At 42.1% G+C, this 12,063-nt stretch overlaps 1 protein-coding gene and 1 pseudogene across 1 annotated transcript in view; both read right to left on the reverse strand.

The window, feature by feature from the left end:
- LOC126441766 (sodium channel protein Nach-like) overlaps nucleotides 1-12,063 on the reverse strand; it is a 193,252-nt gene that overhangs the window by 84,085 nt on the left and 97,104 nt on the right. Inside the window, 1 exon segment of the mRNA XM_050090691.1 lies at nucleotides 7,230-7,420. Coding sequence (XP_049946648.1) covers nucleotides 7,230-7,420 — 191 coding nt within the window.
- Nucleotides 11,479-11,596, reverse strand: LOC126419945 (5S ribosomal RNA; annotated as a pseudogene).

Here is a 12,063-nt window from a genome sequence, read left to right on the forward strand (position 1 = left end):
TGCCTTGTTGCATGCTGACTCCCTGGGTTTAATTTGAAACTTATGTACAGTGATTAATACATGGAGACAATTAGATGCTCTTGATGGAGGTCTGACTATTGCATGAGAAGACTAAGCTTAGCTACCACCTTGGAACTTCATGAGAAATTTGTTTGTACTGGTGCTTGATATCATATTCCCTGTTTCACATCATAAGAACTCATCCATAGCATTACACAATCAAGAACTCATCACAAACACTGACACTAGTTCTACACTCATCTTGAAGGGAACATAGGCCACCACATTAGAATTCAGCTGAAATGCTTTTAACTAGCCTTGAGACTTGCTAAATAAAGGTTCTTCTGCACACAAATAAACACACATGAGCACAAGACCACATGATGCATGGGAAATCCATCATCTCACAAAAGTCATTATCTTGGGGTTAAAAAAGCAAGCATTCAAGTGTAATAGGTCAACCTAACAACAAATACCTGAAAAAACTGTGGCACACACCTGCACATCTGAGCTGGTCCAGCAGACTGCACCTACCTATTCAGCCCCTACTCCCTCCGCCCCCCCCCCCCCCAACCACCACCAACAACAAAAATCACTCAGTTACATTCATTCATGAACTATGACTCATCTCCTGCAGTGTTGATGCTAACTGGATGGTTGGTGAAACAAGTGTAATCAGTTCAGCTTGACCACCGATCAGACTTGAATTCCCACTTTTAACTGGCTTACTAGTCCAATGGTTATGTGCTATGTGATGTTTGTGCTCTCTCATATTTCATTTTGAGGGCTTAAATATTTATTTGTGCCTGTTGTATACAACTTTAGGGACATATATAGTATGAGCTTGCACCAGCAGTTGCAGTATGTTGAGCATATTGAAGTACTAAATAATTAGACTTCATGTGCCCAGAGGGATACACAGTTCTGATTTTGATTGCTGCAGTCTCCTTAGTGACTGGATGCATCTGGTAATGCTGCAATTTTTTTTAAATAGTGATAGTGCTTCCTGAAACAAAATTGCACCAAGAAAGATATCAAATTCTTTTACTCTCAGCAGGGTATAGACTGAGTGTTATCAATGTGGCAAGTTAAAATTGTGCATGGAACTGACACAGACCTTGATATCGGTGTTTTTCCAGCAGTGAACTACCAACTGTGATACCTGCTCATGTCACAAATCAACTCACAGATTAACTTTTTACATGCATACTATGAGATTTCTGTCCTAGTATCCACACAGTTTTAGATTGTCACTTACAATGAAGACAACACGTGAGTAGAGGAATTTAACATCAATAACAAATCTGAGGCTATGAAGACACAGTGCTCTGTCTCGACATTGGCAAAACATTCAGCTCTAACTTTTCTTCTGATAGATTTTGAGAGTTCCTTTTTGTGATTGTGCTATGGACATATCTGGTAACTTTAAATGAGAATCATTGGAGGAGGTCATTGTTATCCTCACATAACACTGTTGAATGAGTTTAGAAAATCAGTATTCTAAATATGCAGTGGGATCAATTGTGTTGCTGTTATTGGGCATTCCACTTAAGAGTCATAAAGATACAACAGAGATTTAAGAATGTACAAAATCAACTGTCAACAATTTAATTTATAAGATTTACAATGCAGTATGTCTCATGTGACTCAGATGCTTTCATAAAGACAGAAATTAATTCTATATCTGGTTAGCCTTCTTATGTTTCAAACTTGCAGATGTCTTTACCCTTCTCTTCTGTCTCTTTCTTCATCTTTGTGCCAACCTGTATGCACACTTCCCTACTCAAAGAAGAGCCTGAAGGAATTCAGAGTTGTGCTATTAGGTCTACAGCAGTTATTTATGAAAGTGCTACAGATGTATCTGGTGATTTTAAATGAGAATCATTGGAGGAGGTCATTGTTATCCTCACACAATACTGTCAAATAAGTTTATAAAATCAGTATTCTAAAAACACAGTGGGATCAATTATGTTGCTGTTATTGTGCATTCCACTTAAGAATAATAAAGAATCAATAGAGATCTAAGAATGTACAAAATCATTTTATGGCATTTTATATGTGATATTAACTTAAACAGGAGCGATTAATAATAGCACAGAATCAGCAAAATCTGGTTTGGATGACAAGAGTGTTAATGAAAGATGCAATGAGAGCAAGCTTGAAGATGAATATGGGTAAGACAAAATACCTTGCAATGACAAGAGAGAAGAATGACAGTCCTTTAGATGTGGATGATGAAATGTTTGAAAGGATAAGAGAGTTCAACTATGTTGCGACAGTACGGTACCCAGTGATAGAAATGAGATAGATCAGGAAATAATGGCAAGAATCCAAGCGGGAAACAGGCCAAGATTTGCACACAGAAAGCTGCTGAAGCCCTGGTTTTTGAGATCCATGAAGATTAGGATCTACATTGCAATAATTCAGCCTGTCGTACTGTATAGAGTAGGGACATCACTAAGACACAAAAAATAGAAGGAAAACATATGACATTTGCAACTGCTGTTCTGAGGCAGAATTTTGGATCAGAGACGGATGAGGATGACGGGAGAAAATGGAAAATCTGCGTATAGTAGGGGCTGTACAAATTTCTGGATATTGTTGCTGTGATTACAGAAAGGAGACTTAATTGGTGAAGGCATGTAATGCGTCGCTAAGGCCAGATCACCAGGCACTTGGCAGAAGAAGACATCAGAGGCAACAGACCGAGGGAAAGACAACAAAAATGGTTCAAATGGCTCTGAGCACTATGGGACTTAACATCTGTGGTCATCAGTCCCTTAGAACTTAGAACTATTTAAACCTAACTAACCTAAGGACATCACACACATCCATGCCTGAGGCAGGATTCGAACCTGCGACCGTAGCAGTCGCGCAGTTCTGGACTGAGCGCCTAGAACCGCGAGACCACCGCGGCCAGCGAAAGACAACAGTTGAGATGGACTGGCGGGATCAGAGAGGACAAGAATACGATAGGACTATCTGTGTATGAATACATGGACTGAAGAAGATGGATTTGTACGGATAACCACGTAAGTAAGATAAAAGGCAGCATTATCAGATATGGTGGCCAATGTTGAACTGTTACATTGGCAAATTAATAAACAAAGAGATGAATTCGAAATTAAAGGAATCAACTGCATAAGCTAAATCATGTATAAGGGGCAGCCAAATTAAAACAAGGCAGGTGGAAAAAAGTAAGTCAACAGTTATTTATTTAAAAAGTGATTGTGGTAACTGTTAATACACTTTCGCCACTGTGAGACAAGAGGATAACGCCTTCATGAAAAATTTTTGTTGTTGCCTGCGGAACCTTGATTGTACCCAGGCATTGAAATATTCGTCTGAAGCGAAGTGACAGCCACGAACGTCTTTTTTCTTCTCAGGGGGCCAAAAACGCATGGAGAGATTTCGGGACAGTATGGAGGATGTATAATGGTATCTCAGCTTACAATCATGGGAACATGTCGGCCAGAGTACGCTGTGGAAGTTTCGCTGGGAAGCCCTTACACATTCTCCATATAGTTCCGATATCTCCACATTCGATTTTCGCATTTTTGGAGTCTTGAAGAAAGACAACCGTGGCCGTCGATCCGCTTCGAAGGAAGAGGTGCACCCCTGGGTATACTCACGGTGCTGTAGGCAGCCGCAGATATTTTTCCATGAAGGCATTGACCGTCTCGTCTCATACTGGGACCAATGTATTAACAGTTAAGGCGATTATTTTTGCACCCGACTGCAAATTGTTGCTCATGTCGACACCAAAGACTCCTGCCGTCTGGGTTCAGAGGTCATCCTCAGTTCGTACAGACGGTTGGCGGAATTGGTGAAGGCGAAAAGCCTCGCTCGCGGGGTGAAATAAGAGCTAACTATTTGTAGTATCGTTTCCAGAACCGATCGCAGTCCTCTGGTTTGGAGCCGAGTGGAAGGCTTAAACCAGAGCCTCAGACGATTCTGCAGGGATCTGGGGTGCAAATTTCTCGACCTCCGCTATCGGGTGGAGAAATGTAGGGTTCCCCTGAATAGGTCAGGCGTCCACTACACGCCGGAAGCGGCTACAAAGGCAGCGGAGTACGTGTGGAGTGCACATGGGGGTTTTTTAGGTTAGAGAATTCCCTCCCTAAGCCCGACAAGACGCCTCCTGAGACGCGGCAAGGTAGGAGTAGGCAAAATGCAACAGGGAATAACAATATTAATGTGCTAATAGTAAACTGCAGGAGCGTCTATAGAAAGGTCCCAGAACTGCTCTCATTAATAAACGGTCACAACGCCCATATAGTATTAGGGACAGAAAGTTGGCTGAAACCAGAAGTAAACAGTAATGAAATCCTAAACTCAGATTGGAATGTATACCGCAGAGACAGGCTGGACGGTGAAGGGGGAGGCGTGTTTATAGCGATAAGAAGTGTAATAGTATCGAAGGAAATTGACGGAGATCCGAAATGTGAAATGATTTCGGTGAAGGTCACGGTTAAAGCAGGCTCTGACATGATAATTGGATGTCTCTACAGTCCCCTGGCTCAGCAGCTGTTGTGGCTGAGCACCTGAAGGATAATTTGGAAAATATTTCGAGTAGATTTCCCCACCATGTTATAGTTCTGGGTGGAGATTTTAATTTGCCGGATATAGACTGGGAGACTCAAACGTTCATAACGGGTGGCAGGGACAAAGAATCCAGTGAAATTTTTTTAAGTGCTTCATCTGAAAACTACCTTGAGCAGTTAAACAGAGAACCGACTCGTGGCGATAACATATTGGACCTTTTGGTGACAAACAGACCCGAACTATTTGAAACAGTTAACGCAGAACAGGGAATCAGCGATCATAAAGCGGTTACTGCATCGATGATTTCAGCCGTAAATAGAAATATTAAAAAAGGTAGGAAGTTTTTTCTGTTTAGCAAAAGTGACAAAAAGCAGATTACAGAATACCTGACGGCTCAACACAAAAGTTTTGTCTCAAGTACAGATAGTGTTGAGGATCAGTGGACAAAGTTCAAAACCATCGTACAATAAGCGTTAGATGAGTATGTGCCAAGCAAGATCGTAAGAGATGGAACTGCTGCGGAAGCAAAGGAACTTCACAGCAAACATAAACATTAGCCAAAGCCATGCAAAGAAACAAAAATTACGCGAAGCGAAATGTAGTGTTAGGAGGGCTATGCGAGAGGCGTTCAAAGAATTCGAAAGTAAAGTTCTATGTACTGACTTGGCAGAAAATGCTAAGAAATTTTGGTCTTATGTCAAAGCAGTAGGGGGATCAAAACAAAATGTCCAGACACTCTGTGACCAAAATGGTACGGAAACAGAGGATGACAGACTAAAGGCCGAAATACTAAATGCCTTTTTCCAAAGCTGTTTCACAGAGGAAGACTGCACTGTAGTTCCTTCTCTAGATTGTCGTACAGATGACAAAATGGTAGATATCGAAATAGACGACAGTGGGATAGAGAAAGAATTAAAATCGCTCAAAAGAGGAAAGGCCGCTGGACCTGATGGGATACCAGTTCGATTTTACACAGAGTACGCGAAGGAACTTGCCCCCCTTCTTGCAGCGGTGTACCGTAGGTCTCTAGAAGAGCGTAGCGTTCCAAAGGATTGGAAAAGGGCACAGGTCATCCACGTTTTCAAGAAGGGACGTCGAACAGATGTGCAGAACTATAGACCTATATCTCTAACGTCGATCAGTTATAGAATTTTGGAACACGTATTATGTTCGAGTATAATGACTTTTCTGGAGACTAGAAATCTACTCTGTAGGAATCGGCATGGGTTTCGAAAAAGACGATCGTGTGAAACCCAGCTCGCGCTATTCGTCCACGAGACTCAGAGGGCCATAGACACGGGTTCACAGGTAGATGCCGTGTTTCTTGGCTTCCGCAAGGCGTTCGATACGGTTCCCCACTGTCGTTTAATGAACAAAGTAAGAGCATATGGACTATCAGACCAATTGTGTGATTGGATTGAAGAGTTTCTAGATAACAGAACGCAGCATGTTATTCTCAATGGAGAGAAGTCTTCCGAAGTAAGAGTAAATTAGGTGTGCCGCAGGGGAGTGTCATAGGACCGTTGCTACTCACAATATACATAAATGACCTTGTGGATGACATTGGAAGTTCACTGAGGCTTTTTGCAGATGATGCTGTGGTGTATCGAGAGGTTGTAACAATGGAAAATTGTACTGAAATGCAGGAGGATCTGCAGCGAATTGACGCATGGTGCAGGGAATGGCAATTGAATCTCAATGTAGACAAGTGTAATGTGCTGCGAATACATAGAAAGATAGATCCCTTATCATTTAGCTACAAAATAGCAGGTCAGCAACTGGAAGCAGTTAATTCCATACATCATCTGGGAGTAAGCATTAGGAGTGATTTAAAATGGAATGATCATATAAAATTTATCGTCGGTAAAGCAGATGCCAGACTGAGATTCATTGGAAGAATCCTAAGGAAATGCAATCCGAAAACAAAGGAAGTAGGTTACAGTACGCTTGTTCGCCCACTGCTTGAATACTGCTCAGCAGTGTGGGATCCGTACCAGATAGGGTTGATAGAAGAGATAGAGAAGATCCAACGGAGAGCAGCGCGCATCGTTACAGGATCATTTAGTAATCGCGAAAGCGTTACGGAGATGATAGATAAACTCCAGTGGAAGACTCTGCAGGAGAGACGCTCAGTAGCTCGGTACGGGCTTTTGTTAAAGTTTCGAGAACATACCTTCACCGAAGAGTGAAGCAGTATATTGCTCCCTCCTACGTATATCTCGCGAAGAGACCATGAGGATAAAATCAGGGAGATTAGAGCCCACACAGAGGCATACCGACAATCCTTCTTTCCACGAACAATACGAGACTGGAATAGAAGGGAGAACCGATAGAGGTACTCAGGGTACCCTCCGCCACACACCGTCAGGTGGCTTGCGGAGTATGGATGTAGATGTAGATGTAGATGTAGACTTGATTGCCCCTTATTGAAAGTCTAAGAGAGAATGCAATAAATTACAAACAATATGAGCCTACTACGAAGAAAACAAGAGGAAGAGGTGGAGATGAAGACTCCATGTTATAAGAATGCTGGTGGCATATGGAACATCCATGTTTCTTAATTAGACGTTGACATGTTATAAATCTCAGTAAGCTATGCTGCGTAGAAGTACTCCATACTTTTATCTTTAGTATATCTGTACATTAGAAGGTACCATTTCTCTCCAGTATAACTGTTTTCTTACATCTTGACCAGCTAAACTGTAATTCCGGCTCAGCATGTTTCTGTCATATGTTTGGTTTCCATTTTGAGCTGAACGTTTGCTGTTCTCTTCTTGAATGATGTAGAAAAGACGTATAGTAAAGAAATAGAAAAATTCAACTATGCTGATGAGGCTGAAGCCTACGAAGAGCCCGCAAAGTCCACCAAAGTTACCTGCAATAAAAGGTGATCGAATTAGAAATTTCAGTATTGGCGTACACAGAGGCAAACTTAATTTAATACCGACGTGTGTAAGCACTCAGCTTCATACAGAGAATTGACCTTAGTTCATATGCTACATTTTGTCAGCACACCATCATATTGTGGAATATCATCTGAATGATGAACAATAGATAACCCTTTTTGAGGTGACGTATCTTTTTTTTTTTTGTTATTTACACTCCCTAATGGAGTAGCCGTCTTTGTCACTGGATAGTGACCTTCTACAGCCATTAGCTGCACTTAATAGAATAACACTATCAGGAATGTAGACTACCGGCATACGGGAGTGGTGTAAGCTTTTGTTCTGGCTGTGCTTAGTAATGTCACACAAAACAGAACAGACCTGACAGCTGTGTTCTTCTTCCTCTGAAAGCTCTATTTAAACAACCTCTCAAAAAAAAAAAAAGACAAAAGAAAAAGTACCTTAAATGTCATACAGAAATATCATCATAAGGGACGATCAAACAGTTTCCGTTCGAATGCTGTACAGTCCAGAATCGGTATGCCTATCAGGCAAAATAGCTATGAGCGCTGAGGTAATCGTCCTACCAACTCGCCAGATTGAAGATATCCTTTTGTTAAAACACCGTGTCCTGCTGTTGTACATCCTCGTCCGATAGGATTCGTCGACCCTTCGAAGCCTTTGTTAAGAGACCGAAAGCGCGATAATCACACAGTGAGAGACCGGGACTATAGGACATGTTCTCAAGCCCCACTTGAGTTGGCGTAACTTCTGCGTTACGGCATTTGCGATTTGGGAACGTGCTTTATCATGAAACAGCAGCAACCCTTCTCGCACCACTCGACAGACGTGCTGCCCCATACACATTCTTCATTCTCCAATGGATGCCTACCGGTGTTGGTCCTTCAGCAGCCAAGAGAAGAATAACATGTCGGTCCTGTTTCGACGCGTTTAGTGATAACGTTGGCATAGTTCACGTTTTACATCTACAGCATGCCCATCGGCAAGGCACTACCGTCACGCTAATCCCTTGCCTACATGTCGGTGCTTATACATCCAAATAGAAGTCGTGCTACATTGCATATACGCACCAGCAGCGCCCTCAAACAGAAACTTTCTGATCTCTCTTTATATTATTATTATTATTTCATTTACGCTGGGTGCTCCACAGCTTGTAATATATGTCAAAATACATCTTGCCGTACACCATGAATTACCTGTAAAATAGTATATATATAATCTGATACACAAGAAAGCCAACGGCCTTGCCGCAATGGTAACACCGGTTCCCGTCAGATCACCGAAGTTAAGCGCTGTGGGCTAGGCTTGCACTTTGATGGGAGACCATCCTGTCTGCCGAGCGCTGTTGGCAAGCGGGTGCACTCAGCCCTTGTGAAGCAAACTGAGGAGCTACTTGATTGAGAAGTAAGGACTCCGGTCTCGTAAACTGACTTACTGACTTACTGCCGGGAGAGCGGTGTGCTGACCACATGCCCCTCCATATCCGCATCCAGTGACGCCTGTGGTCTGAGGTGGACACGGCGGCCGGTCGGAATCCATTGGGCCTTGCAAGGCCTCTTCGGGTGGAGTTTAGTTAAGTTTAGATACATAAGAAAAGCAAATAGATTTATTGATATGTATATATCCTCTGGGTCATATGCCTCTGATGACGAGTTGTGTGTCAAAATGCTGGTCTGACAATTCAATATGTTTACATGCAGCTCATGGTAGCTGTAAAAGAGGTCTTTGAACGAACATTTTATATCCTTGTGCAGGACATTAGACAACATTTCTTGCGTTATTGAGACAGTTAAGAGTTTCAATGAAAGTGTTAGGCAATGACTGACCGAAACAGGCGAAATAAATACAACGAACGGTCGTGCAGCTTTGAGAGACGAAACAGTGCCTGTCAAATGATAATGTCAAAAAAATCTTACCCTCCTCATACGTAAGAAGACGGAGACACAGGCACGAATGCACTCAAGATGCCATGATCTACATAAGAAAAAATGGCGACGTGACCTGTTCATAATATTTACATGCAACTTGTCGTGGCCAGAAATCAAAGAACAACTAAGATCCGTATCTTAGTTGTCCCCAAGCATCGACACGACATATTAGCCCGAGTTCTCCGACAAAAGCAAATCAGGTTTATTGAAGTCAAAATACCGCATATTTGGCACTGTTAGATGCTGCATGTACACAATAGAATGGCAAAAAAAAAAAAAAAAAAGATGACTGCCTCACTCACTCTATCTCATATGCCTGTATTACAGAATTCATCCCACAGATATCGACAAACTCACCTAAACTGACTTTTTCAACCCACAAGAAGATGCGGAACTGTACGACGTAGTAGTGAAAAACATGAGTCACGGACCACGCAGGCCATTAAATCTAATTCGCCATGTATGAGTGATGAAAAATGTACAAAAGAATATCCAAAACCATAGTTGGACAACACACAAACCGGAGTTGATGGCTATCACAAACCGGTGACTTCATAGCAAAAATATGAATAGGAGGCAGCGACGAATTGGAAATAGAGAACGAATGGGTAGTACTATATAACACACTACTTTCCAAAATGTTCCGAGCACACATAAACGTAGAATACTGCAAATCAGTGAAATCCATCAAATATGTCAGTAAGTATGCGAACATAAATAAATGGGAAGATACAGCAACATGGCGGATTTTCGGTTTTTCCATACACGAACACGAACCAACCGTGTAACATCTAGCATTACATTTGGAGAATGCACAGAGAGTTTACTTAACAAAAGACACCGCCAGAAAAATTGTGAGAGAACCACATCAGAACACAAAAGTAACAGCTTTTTACCAACTGTACTGAACGGATCTATTCGCGAAAACATTACTATATGTCGAAGCCGCTACCTATTGTACATGGAACACAGCAAGAAAATCTTTCAAAGACAAAAACAAGGAATCACAGTGGAAGATCATCCATGAATCACGAGAACTGATGCACTAGGCCTAGTATACACCGTGCATCTGAAAAACGCCGAATGTTTCTATGGTCGGATGTTGCTACACGAAATATGGAGACCAACAAGTTTCACAGATTTCAAGACTGTTGACGGTTACCTCTGCCAGATGTACAGAGAAGCATTCCAATGCTTACGACTACTGCAAAACCACCACCGCTGGGGATTAACACTACAAGAAGCCTCACTCACAGGCTTAGCTGACCACTGAGAAACTTGTTCGCCATAATTCTAACAACATGTAAACCATCGAATACAAAATAGGTTTGGGACTCCTCCAGAGAGGATATGAGTGATGACATACTGCACCAGATCCGTTAAATTGATCCTGAACTGACCATCGAATTCAACGATGACATCTTTAATGAAACACTCATTCGCCTGGAAGATAAATATTTAGCAATAGACGACTAACTTGGGATGTAAGAACCGCGAAAAGATGCTATCAGTGTGCTAAACTTCGAAATTACAAAGGAAAAAGACTTCAAAGTCAACGAACTGCTTCAATACATTGCTCACAACAAACCACTCTCAATGACAAAAAGAGATTTACAGCGTTATCATGGACCAGATCGACAACACCACTGAAGGAATTATTTACTTGGCCGCATCAGACGGTACTGGGAAAAAGTTTCTAACAAATCTAATGCTGGCGGAAATAACGTGCTAAACATCACATCGCACTTGTACTGGCATCATCCGGTATTGCAGCCATACTTACAGAAGGAAGACGAACTGTCATTCCGCTCTACAAATACCGTTGAACATCGCCGAAGAACAATTCCCGGTATGTAAAATCTCAAGAGCGTCTGGACGGGATGAACTTCTAAGGCAAGCTAAAAGTATATTTCGGTACGAATGCACAAAAGCACTCCGTCTTCAGGGTACAAGTGGCCCAACGGGATGCGGATAGGAGGGGCGTGTGGTCGGCACACCACTCTGCCAGTCGTTATGATGGTTTCCTTTGACCGGAGCCGCTACTATTCGGTCGAGTAGCTCCTCAACTGGCACCACGAGGCTGAGTGCACCCCGAAAAATGGCAACAGCGCATGGCGGCCTAGATGGTCACCCATCCACGTGCCAGCCACGCCCGACAGTGCTTAACTTCGGTGATCTGATGGGAACCAGTGTATCCACTGCGGCAAGGCCGTCACGAACGCACATATACATAAAAAATCACTCGAAGCCATGGACAGAACATTACAAAACTTGTGAGGAAACTCTGAAGTGATCGCAGGAGCTCTACTCATATTCTAAGGAAATTTTCGATGAACACTTCCAGTTATCCTCAAGTCAACACCAGCAGTAATTACTGCAACATGGCCATCCTGAAAACGAACTCATCGACCAAATTTTTCCAAACATTGTTCACAACTATACCAATCCAGACTAGCTATTTGAAACGGCAATTTTAGTAAATAAAAATAGTACGTCGACGACATCAACTTTAATATTGAAAAGAAAATTCCCAGTGAAGGGAGAATACACAAATACTCGACAGGATGGTAAACGTTGAGGAAAGTGTGAACGTCCGTACAGAATTTCTAAAGTCTTTGCAAGTCCCATAAATGCCATTACACTGCCTTAGATTTAAAATTGGGTCTCCGAACAAACTTCTCAGA

The sequence above is a fragment of the Schistocerca serialis genome, chromosome 1 (genome assembly GCF_023864345.2).
Source record: "Schistocerca serialis cubense isolate TAMUIC-IGC-003099 chromosome 1, iqSchSeri2.2, whole genome shotgun sequence".
NCBI classification, from domain to species: Eukaryota; Metazoa; Arthropoda; class Insecta; order Orthoptera; family Acrididae; genus Schistocerca; species Schistocerca serialis.